General features: G+C 40.8%; 2 protein-coding genes across 2 annotated transcripts in view; one reads left to right on the top strand and one right to left on the bottom strand.

Annotated features, from left to right (window-relative positions):
• The window catches only part of cdh1 (cadherin 1, type 1, E-cadherin (epithelial)), a 159,110-nt gene that overhangs the window by 56,304 nt on the left and 81,724 nt on the right, over positions 1 to 21,082 (top strand). The gene's annotated exons all lie outside the window — the stretch shown is intronic.
• Positions 1,290 to 8,916, bottom strand: LOC308328294 (uncharacterized protein; the record flags this gene model as incomplete). The annotated part of the gene is made up of 9 exons (XM_080782063.1): positions 8,799 to 8,916; positions 7,045 to 7,140; positions 4,331 to 4,360; positions 3,658 to 3,780; positions 3,369 to 3,509; positions 2,713 to 2,835; positions 1,913 to 2,035; positions 1,445 to 1,644; positions 1,290 to 1,337 (listed from the first exon to the last, which is right to left on the bottom strand). The coding sequence occupies exons 1-9, from the start codon at positions 8,845 to 8,847 to the stop codon at positions 1,290 to 1,292; spliced, it is 933 nt and encodes a 310-aa protein (XP_080638189.1). The 5' UTR covers positions 8,848 to 8,916.

Here is a 21,082-nt window from a genome sequence, read left to right as displayed (position 1 = left end):
TGAAAAATAGCAGATCTACAAGCTCATAGCGCGCCACCGAGTGGCGCGCTACGAGCTTGTAGGTCTGCTATTTTTGAAGAAATCGAAGAACGACTGACATTTTTAGAATCTGATCTCAGGTCAGAATGGGTTAATCAGACCAGTGTGTGTCCAGTGGAAACCTCGTATGAATCTGATCTCAGGTCAGAATGGGTTAAGTTGGTTCTCAAGAGCACAGCATTACGAGTCTTCTTATCTGGCTTCGGGAAAACACCTCCTGGATGAATGAACTTAGAAGCAAAACAATTTCCTGAAAGCCTTCTTAGCTTCAGTCTACTGTCGTACGCAGCAGTTTGTAAGAGGGATCTGGGACGATCTGGGACGCTATACCCTTCGTAGCGAAGGGTGTTACCCACTGATACTGATGTCGACAGGTTATTGATCTGACAGAGACAGCAGCGCAACATGAAACCAATGCTTATAAAAAGTACTATCACGGATGATCCGATCATCTTATAAAAATGTTAATCACATGCCAAGTTAATTCAAGTTAGATGATGCTGAGCTAAACATGTTTGTTTCATTTAAAAGTTTCATCAGTATTTATTATTTAAACAAGATGAAGAAAGTCTGTGAAAGTATTTCACAGCGTTGGCCGCTCGGCGTAGTGCGGCCTCTCTCTCTCTCTCTCTCTCTCTCCTGAGGCCGATTCTACAAATGTCTTCTAAACCCAAACAGTTTTCTGAAAAATCGGTGGTTCTCAAAAGTATTCATGTCAAGGACCCCCAAAATTATCTGTAACTGGCCCCCATCTCAAAGTATTTTGTTACAGGGACCCTGGGACCCCCAGAAGCACAGATTTGAGTTAAAAATGTTCGCTTTAAAAAAGGATATATATATATTCAAAGATTTGTCATACTTTTTTTCAAACATAGCAGAGCTATACGAGCCGGATACCTTGCAGAGGGCACCCGGGCTGGAGCAAATTTGAGGGCCCCCCTTGGGGCGCGCGACGCAGCCCCGCGACCCGCGAAAATAAATTGTGCTATTTAGTTTTGTCTCTAAAAAGAGACAATTTTATAATAAAAACAAAATAATAATATATATATATGAGCTTGTATAATGTACTTATATCTGCTATTCTTGGAATAGACAACCAATGTGCTTTCAGTGCTTTGAGCTCCACTGTTTCCTACCAGATGTGGACCTGCAGATGGTGGGGTCTTCAGGGCTGAGCTGGTAACCCTCCACACAGAGACAGTGGAAGCTGCCCTGTGTGTTGTTGCAGTGCTGGGTGCAGGAATAGCTGCTCATCTGCGTCCACACACGTCTTCCCATCGTCCTTCAGACGGAAGCCGCTGGGACAAGTGCACTGTAAGGAGACAGGAACAGAGCGTGATGCTGACCAGGTGTTTCATCAGTGTCTTGGTGGAATCTGTGTCAAATGGCGCTGTTGATTCCATACCTTGAAGCCTATCTTGAGGTCTTTACAGCTGAGCTGGGAGGAGCAGCCACTCAGCTCGCTGTTCAGACACTCGTTAACAGAGCAGCTGCTGAGCTCATCAGAGCCGTCGCCACAGTCGTCCTTGCCGTCACACAGCAATGTCTCCTGGACACAGTTCCCGTTGTGACAAACATAGCATTTTTTCTTTGTCGCAGTGGAAACTTATAGAGAAAGGAGGAGAGAGGGAAGAGCAATGGAAGCAGAGGAGGTTTAGATGAATGTGATTCTGATCGTGTAAAAGTTTACGACACAAAGTCTTCATTGCTGGAATGTATTTGGAGATGTTAGAGGTGCACTCATAGCTGTGTGTGTGTGTGTGTGTGTGTGTGTGTGTGTGTGTGTGTGTGTGTGTGTGTGTGTGTGTGTGTGTGCGCGCGTGTGTGTGCGTGTGTGCGTGCGTGCGTGCGTGCGTGTGTGCGTGCGTCTTACCTGGGTTATTACAGTGAGCCTCATCTGAGTTGTCGCGACAGTCATCCTCTCCGTCACACTCCCAACTCTTGCGGATGCATCGTTTATTTTGACACATGAACTGGTCGCTGCGGCACGGGTTTGCTGAGACACAGGAAGTAGTTGTTTAGGTCAATCCATTATTATAGAATAAGAGCAAAAAGCCAGTTCTATAGTTATGTCTATGGATGATGTTTGACGTTCTCTTATTAATGTATCTGTTTATTAATTTAATGTGTGACTGATATCTTCAATATCCTACCTTGTAATATAGAATAGTGTATTCTCTATTGTTTACATAAGACCTTGATGGAAACAATCCATCCAGTCCACACCACTTTTTGTGTTTGACTGTATTCGTGCTGTTTGCATTTCTGTCTAATATTATATTCATTCAATCAATTAATCAATCAATCAATCAATCAATCAATCAATCAATCAATATTGATATATCTCTCCACAACATATAATATGTATAGGGAATGACCCCATGCACCTCACATGAGAGTATTTCTTTAAGACACACCAGTAGTTCTGACATGCACAGGTACAGTATGTACAGTATATACTGTAAGAGACAGGAGTTTGACAGCCATCTATTCCACTACACTGAGCAGCAAAGAGAGCGTGTGTGTGTGTGTGTGTGTGTGTGTGTGTGTGTGTGTGTGTGTGTGTGTGTGTGTGTGTGTGTGTGTGTGTGTGTGTGTGTGTGTGTGTGCGTGCGTGCGTGCGTGCGTGCGTGCGTGCGTGCGTGCGTGCGTGCGTGTGTGCGTGCGTCTTACCTGGGTTATTACAGTGAGCCTCATCTGAGTTGTCGTGACAGTCATTGTCTCCGTCACACTCCCAACTCTTGCGGATGCATCGTTTATTTTGACACATGAACTTGTCGCTGCCGCACGGCTTTGCTGAGACACAGGAAGTAGTTGTTTAGGTCAATCCATTATTATAGAATAAGAGCAAAAAGCCAGTTCTATAGTTATGTCTATGGATGATGTTTGACGTTCTCTTATTAATGTATCTGTTTATTAATTTAATGTGTGACTGATATCTTCAATATCCTAGTAATATAGAATAGTGTATTCTCTATTGTTTACATAAGACCTTGATGGAAACAATCCATCCAGTCCACTTTTTGTGTTTGACTGTACTCGTGCTGTTTGCATTTCTGTCTAATATTATATTCAATCAATCAATCAATCAATCAATCAATCAATATTGATATATCTCTCCACAACGTATAATATGTATAGGGAATGACCCCATGCACCTCACATGAGACGTGGGTATTTCTTTAAGACACACCAGTAGTTCTGGCATGCACAGGTACAGTATGTACAGTATATACTGTAAGAGACAGGAGTTTGACAGCCATCTATTCCACTACACTGAGCAGCAAAGAGAGCGTGTGTGTGCGTGTACGTGCGTGTGCGTTTCTTACTTGGGTCTTTGCAGCGAGTATTCGTGGGAGCTTCATCTGAGTGGTCGTGACAGTCGAGCTCTCCGTCACACTCCCACGCTCTCTGGCTGAGACAGCGGCCGTTGGCACAGCGGAACTGGTTGGAGCCACATGGTGGATACTCTGGAACAGGAAGTATAGAGCTTGACATTGTGAATATGTTTGAAACGTTTTAACAAGATCTCGCATTAGGCACAACATATTTTCCTATCCGTCTGAGACCAAATTAATTCATATCCATATTCATTCAGTATGAGAAGCGTCCACTCACCACACTCCTTGGGCTCATCTGAGCCGTCACCACAGTCGTCGTCATGGTCGCACACAAAGCTCTTGGGGACACATATTTTGTTTTGACACAGGAACTCTTCGCTGTCACACGTGCTGTTGAACACTGAGGCACAGGAAGTAGTTGTTGGGATATCATTACACAATAAGAGGAAAAAGCAACAGTTCTATCGACAGTTATGCGTGAAGTTTATTTATGAATGTCTGTGTTTATTATTGTCAATACCACACCTGGGATATATCGTTAACCTCTTATTTCCATATTTCAACTTTTTTCCCTGCTTGTTCCTATATATCCGATCTACAAGCACACAACGCAATAAAGTAAGACAGTGAAAATAGCAGATCTACAAGCCCACAACCTGAGCTTGTGGATCTACTATTTTCCTATCTATTAGGGCTTGTAAGTTTTGGTCTCTGTAACGCATCGCAACATCGCATCGCATGTAGATCGGCTATTTTAGCTATTTAAAAATAAATCTAAATAAACATATATAAGTGAAAGTTTTATGAATATCTAACCAACCAATGCAAATGTATTAACAATATATTGTGAATGAATAATAACTACAGTGGATCCATTGGACAACAACAACAACAACAACAACAACAACAACAACAACAACAACAATAATAATAATGTGTTCTTTGTTTACCTGTTGTGTTGTGTGATTCAGTCTGGAGAGCTGAGGAGACAAATATCAGAATAAATGAGTTCCACTGTAACAGAGAACATGGATCGTCTCTACTAATACATTCTGCTTGGGTCTAGTTGTGGTTTATCTGTTGCACCAAATGCACTGGAGAAAAGTAGTTCATTTGGCAGCCATGCATTATGCCTACTTGCCTACATTATGACCTACTTTTGAACCTATATTTCAGGTAAGATTTCACTATTTGAATATTATATTAAGCATTGCAATTGATTTTTGTATACTGTATACTGTAAGGTTTGCCCTTACAGATCAAAATGTCCTCATTTAAGTCTGTTTTCTGTGTTTCCTTAAATTTAGAATTTTAGACTTGTTCTTTAGAACACTGTTTCCCAAATAGAGGGTCGGGACCCATTTGTGGGTCATGGACACATTGTTATGGGTCCCTTTATGTTTTGTTTCCTACATTTTGTTTTTAATTATTACTAGTTCAGGACATAAAAAAAAAAGAAAATCCCAAAAAAGCAAAAAGTTTCATGAATTAAAAACATTTTCTTTTTTAAAGTAATGTCATGAAGAAATCAAAGAAAGAATATCAAAGAAATTCCATAAATTAGAAAACAAGAGGTAGTAGTGAAAATAGCCAATCTACAAGCTCACAATGCGGCGCGAAGCCAAATGTTGTGAGCTTGTAGATCGGCAATTTTAACTAGGCTATAGTTTGGGTGTCGGGGAGGGGAGACATCATATTTTTATTTTTGGGTCACAGGCTAAAAAGGTTTGGGAAACACTGGTTTAGAAGAAAACCTCTTTATTGCATACGGACGGTAACTATTCATTAATTTCAGTAAGTGGACCCTGGCCATTTTAACCCATTTAGATTCTACAAAATATCTTCTAAATCATGACAGTTTTCTGAAAATCTATGTTTCTATGTCAGTGGTGCAACCTTTTTCATGTCAAGGACCCCCAGAATTATCTGTATTTGGCTGTGGAGCGGACACCCATCTGAAAATATGTTGTTCCAGGGAAAGCAAAGATTTGAGTTAAAGAACATTGGCTCTGAAAGAATATATTCAGCGAGCTTGCAGATCTGCTATTTTTCACGATTCTACAAATGCCTTCTAAATCCTGACATTTTTCTGTCAGTCGTTCTCAAATATTTTCATGTCAAGGACGAAGGACCCCCAAAAAACGTTCGTTCTGAAAGAATATATAATATATTCAAAAATTTGCGCCACATTTTCACGATTAAAAGAAAATAGCAGAGCACTGATCCATTTCCGGTTGCCGTAGCCGACTGCCGTATCCGTCGTTGCTTAAAGTCGCTAACAGTGGGACACCGCTGAGAGCCACACACAGATGCAGTTAGGTTCTTAATTAAGGGCGCGTTCTGAGTGCGCTCCGGTACGCTATGCAAAGGGAATTAGGAATGACTTCTGTCCGTCACAATAACCAAGTATTTTACAAATGCGTGCGCTCGTGCATGCGTGCACAATTCAATTCAATTAAATTAAATTCAATTCAATTCAATTCAATTCAATTCAATTCAATTCAATTCAATTCAATTCAATTCAATTCAATTCAATTCAATTCAATTCAATTCAATTCAATTCAATTCAATTCAATTCAATTCAATTCAATTCATTGGCATGAGAGAAAAGTGAACACTGCAGGATGTTTAAAGGGATATTTCACTTTCAAACATAGGTCTACCCCAGACAGTATTTAACCTGTTAATGATTCATTCAATATTTTGATATTTGATGTGCATTTTATCCTTATTACTTCAAACAAGATAAAAACAACAATTAATTGTCGCTCTAATTCTAGTTCTTGAGGGGCTGTGTTTTGTCAATTATACCTTTTTATTTATTTGTAGAAAGAAAATGCATGGCCCCTGACGTGTTACAGTATTCAGTCACCTGAACCAAGGACGGATGTTTTAGATGAATCCATCATGGTATTCAAATTTGAGTTTGAAATTACAATTAGTGTTTGTAATTGAGGGGGCGTGTCTGATAAAAATCTAATTATGAATCGAGCATCTCACATGTTTGAAATGCCCCTTTAATGAGTCATGCTAATGACTGCTAATGATTTGTGGCCATATTATTGTAAAGCGTTACCAAATAATGTATCTATCGTCACTGTCGGGAATACAATATATAAAGTCACAATATCAATTTTGATGAGGCAGTGTGCATTATTTAAAATTGTTTTTTTAATGAACACTGTGGAGTTGGTTTCTCCCCGACAGCAGAGATATCATAATAAATGTCCTATAGATCTAATATCTAGACGTCATGAACATGCGTCCTGCATACCCCAGGGACATGCAGAGAGTGTTAGAGGGGCAGGGGCTGCAATCCCGTAAGAGGGCACTTTTGGACAAAAATAGCGAAAATAGCAGATCTACAAGCTCACAACGCGTCGCACCGCGACACGTTGAGAGCTTGTAGATCAGCTTTTTTTGGGGGCGCAACCCAGCACTCTTTAGCTAGTGGATTTCAAAACAAATATGTTCAAGTTCAGGAGACTTCGTAAAAGAAAAGCAATTCTCCTGAATGCGCTGCCTTCCAGCATGTTGGAAAGGAAAGGAGTTGCATTTGCATTTCTTTCACCACAGAAAGGGCAGTTATTTTACAGACGGGCAAAAGGGCAGGGGCTGAAGCCCCCTTTGATGTCTATGTTTGCACGTCCCATGCCAGACCCACCTGTGGTGTCCACCTGGCTGCTGAGTCCTGCCTCTTCAGTGGCTAAGGCTGGGTTAGTGGCCACAGCATCCTCCATGGCATCCTTGGCCCTTCCACCTTAGGATATTGTCAATAGTATTGTCACTTTTCACACATCTAACATGATCTCGCACTGGCATTTTTCTCTTCTTGACTCTTATCTTTTCTGATGCATTTCTCACATCATCTTCTCAAATGATTCCCTCAAATGATTAAAAGTAGAGGTCATTCTGACAGGCTCGAAAACTTGCCAGAAAAAGACTACCGGTATATATAGCACTGATGAAGGTCTTAGGACCGAAATGTTTGCTACTATTAATGTACTTTTATGTTAAAATAAAAGAAAAAAATGTTTTCTGTCTGTTAGAGTTTTCCTTCATTTTTTATATAGTGAGCGAGTCTTTTTCTGGCAGGTTTTCCTCAATGTTTTTGAGACCACTGCTCCTGTAGTCAAGTTGGAAAAAAAATGACAAAGACAGAAGGCGTAAAAGTGCTTTCTCAGGGTTACATGCCGGCATTTCGACATACCCCCATTTCGACATACCCCCATTTCGACATACCCCCATTTCGACATACCCCCATTTCGACATACTGCCATTTCGACATAGCGCCATCCCCTTTCTCAGTGCTTCAGCATTCTGACAGACAGACAGGCAGCAGTTTATGCTTTGTCATACAGCGGTCAACGGCGTGACGCGGCGGACATAGCAGATCTGGAGGAACTGATAATACATTTTGAGCTTGTAGATCAGCTATGTTTGCTATATTTTAATTTAAATCCTGATTTATTCATTTATTTTTGCTATTTTTGAATTGGAATCCTGAAAAGTAACCTTTTAATTTAAAAAAGACAATAGCACTTGAATTGTAGTAATTAGCTGAAATCAATAATATATGAGTTTTCTGCTATTAACCTGCGGGCCGCATTATGTGAAGGTGGGGGCCGCATGTGGCCCCCGGGCCGCCATTTACCATGTATGGTTTAGTTATTAGTACTCCTAATATGACATATTGTCGATACAACCTATCTCAAACCCTCACCCTAACCCTAACCTTCCACGGGGCAGCACACTAAACCTAACCTTAACCCATGTCTAACCAATAACTAGTTCAAACTAAGTATGCACCCCGACTGACTTTCACTAATTGGGTCTTATGATCAAAATAAGAACATTATAATGGTGCGTAAAAAAAAAAAAATCAAAACTTTTGCCACTTCTGCTTTAATATAATATTGTAGCATTCCACTGCTCCTACAAGTACAAGTTACTGGCAAATAAAAACTTGATTGTTGATTCACAACAAATTCACAACAAAATTCAAACTAATTCACAACAAAACACAACAAATCCATGACATGTGGGCTTGTAGATCTGCTACGTTCGTCACGTGACACTGTCTTACGACTAAGTATAAACATGACTTGTGCTGCTGCCTGCAGGCCGCGTAAACTGGCCGCTCTGCTTGTTACATCACAATCAAAACATGGGACTCACCAAACCTGGTGAGATCTTTTAACATGAACGCATCTAGACTACGACCCTGACAGGAATAAACCTATATATTTCCCAGTACATATACAGGAATGTGTTCAAACTAGTCCTCGATGACAGGACACTTAAGGATTCACAATGTACAAGCAAGTCAGCGGTATGCATTTTAGCCAAAAACCATTGAGTGAGTTTAGTAATCAATCAACGCATTAAAACAATCAACAAGTTAAAACAGAGTCCTACCTGAGGTCCAGAAAAAGGTGAACAGCACCAACATTTGGTAAAAATTCATATCTGTTTCTAGCTGTCAAAACAGATACATGGACGTTCAATCAGACTTTAGTCTTTAAATGGGCATTCAGTCAACAAGAAGCAGTGTGGTCTGGTCTCTTTGGGGTCGGCACTTCGTGTTTTATCATGTTTTCTTCATCAGTCATGTGGTTTCATGACGTCACGCTGCTCTTACTGACACTCTGACAGGAAATGCTTATCAACGCGGCAGTTGGAAAACTGCATGCATGTCATTTATTATATTATTGTCAAAAATAGCTCATGTTACAATGTGATCCATCAGCAATTTTCACTTTTTTTGAGCACTGCTAATGTGTGGCTTTGTGTGTATGTCTGTACTATACTCTCTCCCTCCCTGTTTCCTGTCTGCATGTCTCCACTATACATACAATCGAAAAAAGGCATGAAAGCCCAAAACATTTCTTTAAAAATTGTTTTTGAAATGAGGCCTCTGGTATAGCCACACAGGACTATAATAGTGAAATGAGGCCTCTGGTAGCCACACCGGACTATTATAGTCTATTTTACGTCATGAATGATGATGCACGATGATGAGAGCGCCCCTCACTTCACACAGGTGTGATTTCTATACTTTTGTACAGCCATTTAAAAGTAACCAGTCATTAAGCTCTATACAAGCACAAGCTGTGAAACAAGAACAAGAATGCAATGCATTGATATAGAAAAAAAAGTTATACTGATGAATATGGATCAGATTAAGTACACAGGCTGACCCACAGGACATGGTGACTGTGGTGACTTCATACCAAGAGTAAACTGCGTAGAGTTATTTACAATCGGGCCTGTCTCTGTGAGAAGCTGTCAAGACCCCAGGGGTCGCGGGACAGTTCTAATCTCAACAGGCAATCCAACAGCTGTGTGTGTGTGTTCAGGGAGCTTCCTGCTCTCTGTTCTCTAGCCTACAATCAATGTATTTGTGATTGAATCAGTTAGACCTGTTACTAATACATTACATTCTACCTTTGTGACATTATGTGTTAAATAAGGTTCTGCAATACTTCATATATAGTATAGATATTTAGTTAGTCCTATTGATATAAACCGTATAGTTAAGTATAGTCACTGTGTGCCACATGAAACTACATGCAAATGTGTCCCTCCTACTCACAGGAACATCCTGTGAGTATAACGTTTTGATTGGCTCTCATAATAGCGGAGGTAGCCTGTTTGTATCCGGAGGAGGGACTTTGAATGGAATAAACTGCAATGTTGGAACCACTGTTCACATAGATTGGCTACGAATGTGACATCCTGGGCACGGGGCCTTTAGCCCGTGCCTGCTTTGATTGATTGATTGAAATCTTTATTAACAGTTTGCAGAATTACAGTACATTTCAAGCACAAACTCAATACAAAGACTGTTAACTGTGAGTGGACGACCCAATTAAGCCTTACACTTGTTTACAACAGGGTCCACATTGTTCAATTCATCAAAACATTTAGAGACAAACAAATAGACACTTCTATGTAGTTAAAGAACAGAACAGGAATTCATCATATAGGAAGCGAAAAGGGAATAAAATATATATACAGTGAGGGGAACAGGGGGATAAAAGAAAACGAAAGACAGAGTGTAGGGCGCCTGCACACAACACCATGCGTTGATGCCATGTGTGCATATGTGCAGGCACCCAACACCATGCACGTCCATACAAAAACATAGTACAATCCAGATAAAAATTCAGCTTTTACAGAGGCCAGTTTCGAATTGCAGCCATCCGTAGGTGCCCTTTGAGAGCAGTTTTGAAGGAGCCAAGGGATTCACATGTCTTAATGACTGTTGGTAGGGCGTTCCACATTTTGGTCGCATAGGAGCGAAAAGAATTTAGTCCCTTGTTTGTGCCGAATCTGGGTTGTACATGGTTTGTTGCACTCCCTCTGGTGTTGTGGGTGTGGACTTCGTTTACATTAAGGAAGTATTTAGACAGGTACATGGGTATCTTGGTGGTGTATCGAATCTTGTGGACCAGACCCATTGCAAGATGCTGTACTCTGTCGTCGACCCTAAGCCATCCCAGCCTGTCAAAGTGGGCAGGGGTGAGGTGGGTTCGGGGGGTGAGGCCAAGTAGGAGCCTGACCAGTTTGTTTTGGGAGGTCTGGAGCCTTGTTTTAAGGGCCTTTGAGGTGCTGTGGTACCAGGAGGTGGATGCATAGTCAAAGAAACCTTGTACGAGGGCTCCTGTTAAGGTCTTCAAGGTGTTTTTGTCGACCAGTGAGGAGATCCTGTAGAGGAATCTTGTTCTTTGATTGACTTTTTTGATTACGTTGGTGCCTTGTTATACTGACTAAATCCTGATTGGACAGATCACATTTCTGAAAAAAGGTTAAACTATTCTCAACTTTTAAAAGAACTCTGCTCAGCCTGCAGGAAAAGTTCTCTGAGCAGTGTCTAACTGGTCAACTTTTGTTCATTTCTCAAAGGATTTAATGTTTAAATGACCATAATGTGGATGCTAAGTTTCACCAATTGGCCTTTATCTATAGGATCTTTATTTTATTTTTAAGCCAATACACTCATTCCAGATCAGAAGATAACATCTTCACTTACAGGAAAACCCAAATGCTACACAGCAGATCTATGAGAAACTAGAACTGCACTCTGCCGAGTGCATACTTGCTTGTTGCACACTAGTAGGCCATAAATGGCCTACTAGTGCGCAAGCAGAGCGCGCAAGTACTTTCGACCGCTGGAAACTATCACATCTCAGTATCTCTGTGAAGGAACGTTTGAAATGTATAATCATTACGTGTAACTATTTGCTACCTAACTACTTTTTTACAGAAAAATGAATCATTGATATGTGATGAAAAAAAAAGGTATATAAACTGAATTAAAATATATTATACAGTATAATTATTTTATTACTTATTGTAAATTGTCAATTGTTTTAAATGTATTTCATTTTGTACTATAGTGATATTAATACTAAATCATGATCAGAGTAATATGTGTCTCTAACTTCAATTTTTGTAATAATACTTTCAAATTTGTTGAAATATACATGATCTAAAATACTTCCGAAATCTGTAGTTGGATTTGTTAACCAGATACCACATTACGTCAACGTTGAGAGCTGGGACCAGAGTACATGGTGTGTATTACCGTGGGCTCTCATACAGAGTATGTAGTTGTAATTTGATTAGCAGTATACTGTGGTTACTTGGTTCCAAAAAGTGACAGCCAAGTCTTTTTCAACGGTAAGTCTGTGCCTGGTTTGCTGGGACCAGTTACCACATTACGTCATCGTTGAGAGCTGGGACCAGAGTACATGGTGTGTATATGTATGACTAGCTCTCAGTGATGACGTAAGAGATTAGTAGTTGTAATTTGATTAGCAGTATACTGTGGTTACTTGGTTCCAAAAAGTGAAGACAAGTTTTCTTCAACGGTAAATCTGTGCCTGGTTTGCTGGGACTAGTTACAACATTACGTCATCCTTGAGAGAGTACATGGTGTGTATATGACGTAATGTTGTAACTTGTAACTTGTAACTAGTCCCAGCAAACCAGGCACAGACTGTATGTAGTTGTTCTAGTTACAACTACATACAGAGTATGTAGTTGTAATTTGATTAGCAGTATACTGTGGTTACTTGGTTCCAAAAAGTGAAGACAAGTTTTCTTCAACGGTAAATCTGTGCCTGGTTTGCTGGGACTAGTTACAACATTACGTCATCCTTGAGAGAGTACATGGTGTGTATATGACGTAATGTTGTAACTTGTAACTTGTAACTTGTAACATTACGTCATATACACACCATGTACTCTCTCAAGGATGACGTAATGTTGTAACTAGTCCCAGCAAACCAGGCACAGATTCACCGTTGAAGAAAACTTGTCTTCACTTCGAAGAGACCAAGCGAAACGATTACTTGCGCGCTCTGCTTGCGCAAGTAATGACGTCTCTAACCACATCCTGCGGTTGACAAGTTTCCATTTAAAATGCTTTTCTCCAAAACTACTTTTTTCTTATTTACTAATACTAACATTACTGTCAATCTCCAATGAATATAGCCTTGGGTTTGTCAAGACATTTGTTATTCAATCTTTATTTCAGACTCTGGGTCCATATATCACAAACACAATGGCAATGATACAGTCCAGTCTACCCTCTCTCTTCTGTAAAACACCTCTATCAGTGTCTATCCCTCTGTCCTCTTCCCTCAGTGTCAGACAGCCTGGCTGGCGTGCGTGCGTGCGTGCGTGCGTGCATGCGTGTGCTGCGTGCCTGCGCGTGAATATGTGTGAATGTTTTTTTTTATTAATCAGATTTTAAGTCGACAAATAAAATATGTCAATCCACACCCATCATCTAGCGGCGGGGGATTTCAATCAAGCTGACTTAAAGACACTCTTTCCATCGTAATGTGAAATGTGCTACCTGAGGGCAGGCAGGCAGGCACACGCGTGCACACACACACACATACACACACACACACACACACACACGCACACGCACACGCACACGCACACACACCACTATCATGCACTATTGATCATGTCTCATCAAAAACTTGTCTTCAAAAAGTGTTTACCTGAAAGGTTTAAACCACAGGATGTGCTTACAGTCTTTAAAAAAAGATCCCATGCAGTCAAACCCCACTGTGCGCGCGTGCGTGCGCGCCAGTGGTCCTTGAAGGGGCTTCCAGGGGGTCCACACATTTATTAACACAACCAGTATAACCACTTTGACCTCATGTTTTACTTGTTGTACATTTATACTTTTGTACAGCCATTTAAAAGTAAGCAATCATCAATACTTAAGCACAAGCTGTGAAATTAGAACAAAACTAATCTCAATTTCAATACAGCAATACATTGATATATAGGAAAAAGGTAGACTATACCATTTTACTTTTCACCTGACTGGATTGTGAATTCGAGGTAATTCAGGTTGATAGTGTTTATGTGAGCCCAGTGGAGGTGGAGGGAGGCTGGCCTGGTGGTGGTACAGTGTGAGAGTGGCTGCTTCCGCTGACAGCACGGCACAGAGAGACACACCTGACTGGACAGATGATAAAAAAGCATTATATACGCATTATACTGAAAATGTTAAACTATTCTCAACTTTTAATAGCACTCTGATAAGAAAAAAGTGAAGATCCATGCAGGGGTGATCAGGTGTAATCAATTGGCTAATTTGGGCCCTGTCCAGAGTCTGCATAGGCGGAGGCCCTGTCCAGAGCTAGCCTTTAGTGGCGGTTCTGGAAAACTGTGGGTCAGACCGACTCAAGGCCGGGCACTGCACTCCCCGTGGTGGAGTGGAGGAACGCGTGTGTCTAATTTGAAGCATTTATGGATAGATGGTCCACTTTTGACACATTGTTTGTTGCTCCTTATTAAGCGACGTTTCGGTCGTCAGACCTTCATCAGGACGGAGTAAAGAGCAACATTTTTGCCAAGTTTCCGACAGTGTGCTTTTCTGCTTTTCAAAGATTCCCTAAATGCACTTTTGTCCTACGCAGTACACACCTGCAGTCAACAACCTTATGAGGTGTGCATTGGCCTTTATCTGCAGGATCTTATTTTTATGCAAACGCACTCATTCTAGATCAGAAGATAACATCTTCACTTACAGGAAAACACAGCAGATCTATGAGAAATGACGTCTCTAACCACATCCTGCAGTTGACAAGTTTCCATTTTTCCAACTACTTTTTAGTTATTTACTAATACTAACATTACTGTCAATCTCCAATGAACATAGCCTCGGGTTTGTCATTATAGGCAAGACATTTGTTATTCTATCTTTAGTACAGACTCAGGGTCCATATATCACACAATGGCGATACAGTCTAGTAGTCTACCCTCTCTCTTCTGTATAATTCCTCTACTCAGTGACTATCCCCCTGTCCTCTTCCCTCACTGTCAGACAGACAGCCTGCGTGTCTGTCTGCAGTGTGCGCGCGCGCGTGTGTGTGTGTGTGTGTGTGTGTGTGTGTGTGTGTGTGCAGTGGTCTACTAGTCTAATGGAAGGCGTGAAGCACTTATCTTGTCTTCTGATCTTCACAGCTCGAGCGGCGTGTGGTCTCTTCATGCTCATCTGGATTTGGCTGGTTTGGCTGCATGGTTAGTGCAGGTGACACTTTACTATAAGACTGTATGAACACAAACAGTGGAGCATCTTGAAATAAGTCTGCTTAACCCATTTAGACCTGAGATCGATTCTACAAATGCCTTCCAAAATCCTGACAGTTTTCTGAAAACCCATGTTTCTATATCAGTGGTTCTCAAAAAATGTCATGTCAAGGACCTCAAAGATAGCCTGATGAAGGCCGCATAGGCCGAAACGTTGCTGTTTCCCTATTAAAGTTGGTTCACTGCATTTGAAGACAGTGTTTGTTCCTTTTTCATTATCGGGCGTCGTACCATCTCCTATACGCACCTGTCGCCTGTAGGTGTGCAAAAGCTTTGCTTTTTATGTCAAGGACCCCCAAAAATATATGTAATTGGCCGCCGACCCCCATCTGAAAATATGTTGTTCCAGGGACCCCCCAGAATAAAAGATTTTAGTTAAAAACATTCACTCTGAAAGAATATATTCAAACATTTTCATGATTTTTCAAAAATAGAAGAGCTCTATTTTTCAATAGCTAAAGTACAACATAATGCATAATGCAACATGGTTAAAACTATATGAACACAACAAGAATGTAAAAGTCCTGCTGAGGACGTGCTGTTACTAACAGGCTATTAAAACATTGTAGTGACACGCCAGTAACGTATGCAGGAATTATACAAGTTGGCCAGGTGAAAATATCAAATATCAATATGAAACTGTAAATGTAATATTAATATTTCGACAACTCTGCTTGTTGTGTTGCATGATATATGATAAAATGACAGGACATTATGTATGCTATACTAAATTATCAGATCATCATTCATTTTAGAATATTCATGTTTTTGGGCGGCAGTGGCTCAGGAGCTCGGTAGAGTAGGCCACCTGGGTAATGGAAGGTCTCCCATTCTGTGTCCTTGAGCAAGACACTAAATGCAGTGTGTGTGTGTGTGTGTGTGTGTGTGTGTGTGTGTGTGTGTGTGTGTGTGTGTGTGTGTGTGTGTGTGTGTGGGGGTGTGTGTGTGCGTGCGCGCGTGCGTGGTGTAGGCCTACATACCAGTAAATGAGATATTAATCACGTTCCTTTGTATTTCAGGGCCCCCCTCGGATAGTTACTGTCCATGGCGGGCTGTAGACTGGATCAGGCAGCTACCCCACAACACAGCAGGTCTTGTTTGCAGTGCAGACAGAGCAGAAGCTCTCAAAGTTTTAACCATAATACAACTAAATATACAATAACAAAACTCAAATCTCACTTGAATTGGAGTGAGATTCACTTCATAATTCAAATTAAATACAAAATAAAAGCCCCCCCTGATAGTGTACACATGGAACCAAATGGACCCACTAACGGGACATGGTGCCATTTGTACACTGTCAGAGTTAAATTATTAATCGATTTTACAATATAAATTGGGGGTCCCAGAGATAGAAATTCCATTAAATGGGGGTCCGTAATGCATGTCAAACTTGGGGTCCTTGAAAGCAATAAGGTACACCCGCACACTGTGTATCTGCTCGGCACAAGAGTATTGTCTTATTTAATGAAGCAACGTTTCGGTCCCTCCGGACCTTTCTCAGGCATAACACATCATTTTAACAGAGTTACTTATATACAAACGTTTTAAAAAGAATCAACCAATCACAATAAACAGAGTCTAATTAGAGGAAGAGGTACAGCTTGTGATGATCCTCAATTTGCTGACATCATTTAAAGACACAAGGACCCCAAATAACTTTTACATTATACGAGAAAAGATGTAAAGACTAATGGTTGTACAAATACATTAGGAAATCAACATAGTCAACAATAAGAGACAAAAGTCACCAGGTCCTGCTCTCATGACGTACAGACAGAGTGGAAAATACATAGGCCCTCATTTATCAATCGAGTGTAAAATCTGCCACAGATTCGAGTGCAGGTTTCGTAGTACACCCACGTCGCCACGGCATTTATAAAGTGATCGCAAACAGCTGATCCTTCCTTAATTTCGTTCTCACGTTAATAAATGTGACGGCTGAAATCTATCTGGCACGCCCTATGAAATCAAGCCTCGCCCTCGTTTTTGCGACCTGAAAACGGCAATACGTTTCCTGAAACCATGGCAACATGAAAAAATAGGTTTCTCCCGTGCCTTGCTGCGCCTCACCCCCCTCTCTCATACACACGCACAGACGCACAGCACGCACACGCAACTTGCAAGCTGCCCAACTAACTGGTGTGTTGTTAAATAAATAAAAAACGAACACCTGCATGAATTAAATAAAGTTGTAGGCCTACCCTGTCTGTTTCTCCTCTCGCTTCCCTTATTGCTGCCCGCCTCACGGTCCTCACCCCCCGCACGCCACGCACGCACGCACATATCGCAATTTGCAAGCAACTTTCACTGTGTGTTTTTAGTTGTATATTAAATTATTAAAGTATTTTTAATTTAATATACAACAAGATATATTAGTGAACGAAAACCTGAACCTGAACCATAATTAAATAACAAATAGGCACACACACGAACGGTGACACGCTGCTGTTTTGCAGGTGCTCCTCCTGTCTGTCTGTCTCTCTCTATCACTGTGGTCCGTCCGTGACCAACTGCATGCACGTTCGACAGTCTATTTAGATTGCCTCGCAGTCGCTGCAGTGGCTGCAGGACTGTCAACTGTCAATTATATTAATGTGCAGCCAAAATATATGGTAGCCTACTGGTGGTGGTGGGCTGACTGGCTGGGTTAGCCTATACCTATCGCCGATGCGGTTCCCATGCACTTGCGCTGGGCTGGCACGGCACATTTGACATTCCAGTGACACGTCAGGTTTATTAAAGGACCTATAACATAAAATTCAACTTTTTCAATTTCTTTTGTGTTTTTGGGGCTCCCATGTGTGTTTTCTATCCCCACAAATAACCAATTTTGAACAATCAGGCCTTCATGTCATATGGGTGTTTTAATGGAAATTGCTCTCAGAAACAGCTCGACTGATTTTGGCCTCATCGTGATGTCATCAATGTCACCCTACTTTGTATAATTCCTCCTTTTCTTCAGTCTTCAGTTGCAAATTTGCATTTCCACTTTGTTTACAATGTCCACCATTGTTGATTTTCCAAGCTAGCATGGAATGGAAACAAGCCTGGTTTTATCTAGCATGAGTATTATAATGACTCAAATATTAAATAATCTGCATATCAGCACCCTCTCCACCTCAGGACAGTGTGGTACTGCAGCTAAAACTGCTTTCAAAGTCCAGAAAGAAATGACAAGGCTGGTTATATCAGAGTGGTGATTGAGGCTCAAACCATTAGAAATAACTTTGAGGGACATAGACAATATGATTATTAAATATTAAAGGCAGTTTTAAAATGCATGTTATTTGCGCTTTAAACGAGGAGGAGATTGCATATACCGTAACTCCAGAAAGACAAGTGCTGTTGGCCTGCTGTAGATTACAGTATATAGGCTACCCATGCATGTTGGGACTCTCCGCAGATTGCACTATAGGCTACTTTCCAACGTCATGGAAATATTCCAGCACAGACAGCCCAAATCCGCATGTATGCCGCATGGACATACATGCAGCATGAGAGAGGCTATCATGTCGTCAAGGCAGTCATAATCAACGTTTATGTAGTGATTTCTGATTTGATCATTGATGAACGAATCATAAACATATGGATGAAGGCTTGCCGCTTGCATGTGTGCTGGTATGTGTTGGCGACGCACGCCGCGCGGTCCCGTCCTCCCGAGCCCCGAAAATGATCTCGCTTTTATCTGAACTGTCAAAACTGTCAAAACCTGTCTAAGCACTTATTTAAATGGTGAATGATTAAGTCCCTTACGCCTATAGCCTGCTAGTAGGCCTACTTACTACAAATAGGCAAGCTGTATGCTTGTCATTGTCACTTGGAAATAAAGGCGTGCAGTCCATTTATGCCTTTTTTTAATAATATAAGCTAACACAATCATAAGCCGCATCACTGCATGCGCTCCAAAAAGTTGCTTGCATAACAAGGCCAGTAAATCACTGTTTGATTAAGCACAAACTAATACATTGTAAACATGTTATATTGTTTTTAATTGCGCGATTTTAATTACTTGTAAAGTTGGAAATCTCTCCCTTTTTTTTTTACATACACATACCGTTTTATATTAACATTTTAGGAGAGAAAACATATGTTTAGATGCCTGTGACAGCGTGTCAGCAGTTCAGACAATGCTGCTCCGCAGCTCGAAGACAGAAAAAAATGCGTACGCCAGTTGAGGAGCAGACGTGGATTTTCAACGTTGTCACGTTCAATTTCAAGCTTTGGCGGAAATGGTAAATGTCAAAAATGTCGGCAATTTCGGCGTGCACCCATATTTTGGCGTACGCACGGTTGATAAATGAGGGCCATAGAATATATATATACACAAACCAAATTCACTCAACGAGGCAAGAAGTTCTGAATTAAAGTGCTTATATATTTGACGTATTAGTAAATAGCATATAGGGGGGGGGAGACATTTAGTAACAGTTCATCATTGAGCCCCTTTGGGTGAAGGGTATGGATCCAATATGCTTCACGTTGTTTGAGTAACAGGTCATGGTTACCGCCTCTTTTGGGCAGGCGAACTTGTTCTATACCCATCAAACGAAAAGAAGAAATGTCATGTTTAGAGTCATTAAAATGGACAGCAATAGGGTAATCACGGTCGTTTCTCCGAATGGAGCTCTTATGTTCACTAATTCGTTGCTTGAGCGGTCTAGTGGTTTTGCCCACATAGGCCAATCCACATGGGCAACGGATCATATAGACCACATGGAAATACAAGTGATTATACTCTGAATTTTGAACTTCTTGCCTGTATGGGGATGAGTGAAAAAAGCAGCCTTAAAGGTATTGCTGCACTGAGCACAATTGCAACAGGGATAGTTTCCCTTGGGCAAGGGACTCAGGAGGGTCTGTATTTGAGTGACCCAGGGAGAATGAAAGTCAGCATGCACAAGAGTGTCTCTCAAGTTTTTCCCCCGTCTGGATGAGAATAAGGGGGGGGGGGGTCCTTGAAATTAAACAGGAATCATTGCTAGTCCCTGGCATATTTTTCATATTGGGGGTCCGTGGGCTAATAAGTGTCAATTTGGGGGTCCTTTCCTTGGCATGAACAAGTTTGGGAACTTTCTATAGTGAATGGTGGGAGACCCTGAAAAAGAAAAGTATAGGCCTATATGCAAAACAAAGTCATTTCAGAAAGAAACAGGAGGAAAATGAACTGAGGGAAAAGCTATCAAGGGAAATTGAAAGTGCTGGTAATAATATGAATTACAACGTTAAAACATATTTGAAAATAAAGCCTGCGTTAGATGAATATGAGAAAAACAAGTGTAGCCTATGCATGCAATTGTGAGGAGTAGGGCACAATATGCTGTAGAGGGTGAAACATGTACTTCCTTCTCCCTATAGTGCTTGAACTAAGCAAAAGAGAAATTATATTCATGAATTGTAAAATAAAATAAAAATGGTAAAGTAAATGTATTCTAGAAACGGTAGAATCATTTAATAGGGACGTTGACAATGAGTGTGTTGAGAATGCTTTGAACAAGGTGAAAATAAGTGAATCTGAGAAACAGCTACTGTATGTGATGATGATGTATTGATTGATGCAGCTTAGAGAGGCTATATAATTCAGCCTAACAAGAGCCCAGCTGGGTCAGACTGGCTAACAGGGGACTTTTATAAAACCTTTTCAGAGGTGCTGGCACGGTGGCACCTAAGGCTTTACAGGCATATGGAGGATGCAGCTGGTGTCACAATCCATGTCGACTGGTGTCATCACAATTTTGTATAAGAATAAGGGTAGAAAACTGAAAGTAGAGAACTACAGACCAATCAGTCTCTTGAACAATGACTTTATTGCTATAAGATTCTGGCAAATAGGATAAAAAAGGTATTGGGTAGCATTATATCTTCTACACAGGCGCATAGAGATATAGAAGATATAATATGCACAATGCGAGATGTCATTCCCCATATGAATAAGGATGGAGAAGGTGGTATAATCTTAAATATAGACTATTTAGGCCTGACGTTGAAATAAAAACAATGTCTTCTAAAGGTTTTCTGAAATACCTCATGTTTCTATATCAGTGGTTCTCAATATTTCATGTCAAGGACCCCAACAA

This window comes from Protomyctophum bolini (assembly GCF_963924005.1).
Source record: "Protomyctophum bolini genome assembly, chromosome: 14".
In the NCBI taxonomy this organism is placed as follows: domain Eukaryota; kingdom Metazoa; phylum Chordata; class Actinopteri; order Myctophiformes; family Myctophidae; genus Protomyctophum; species Protomyctophum bolini.
This window is presented reverse-complemented; position numbering and strand designations above follow the sequence as displayed.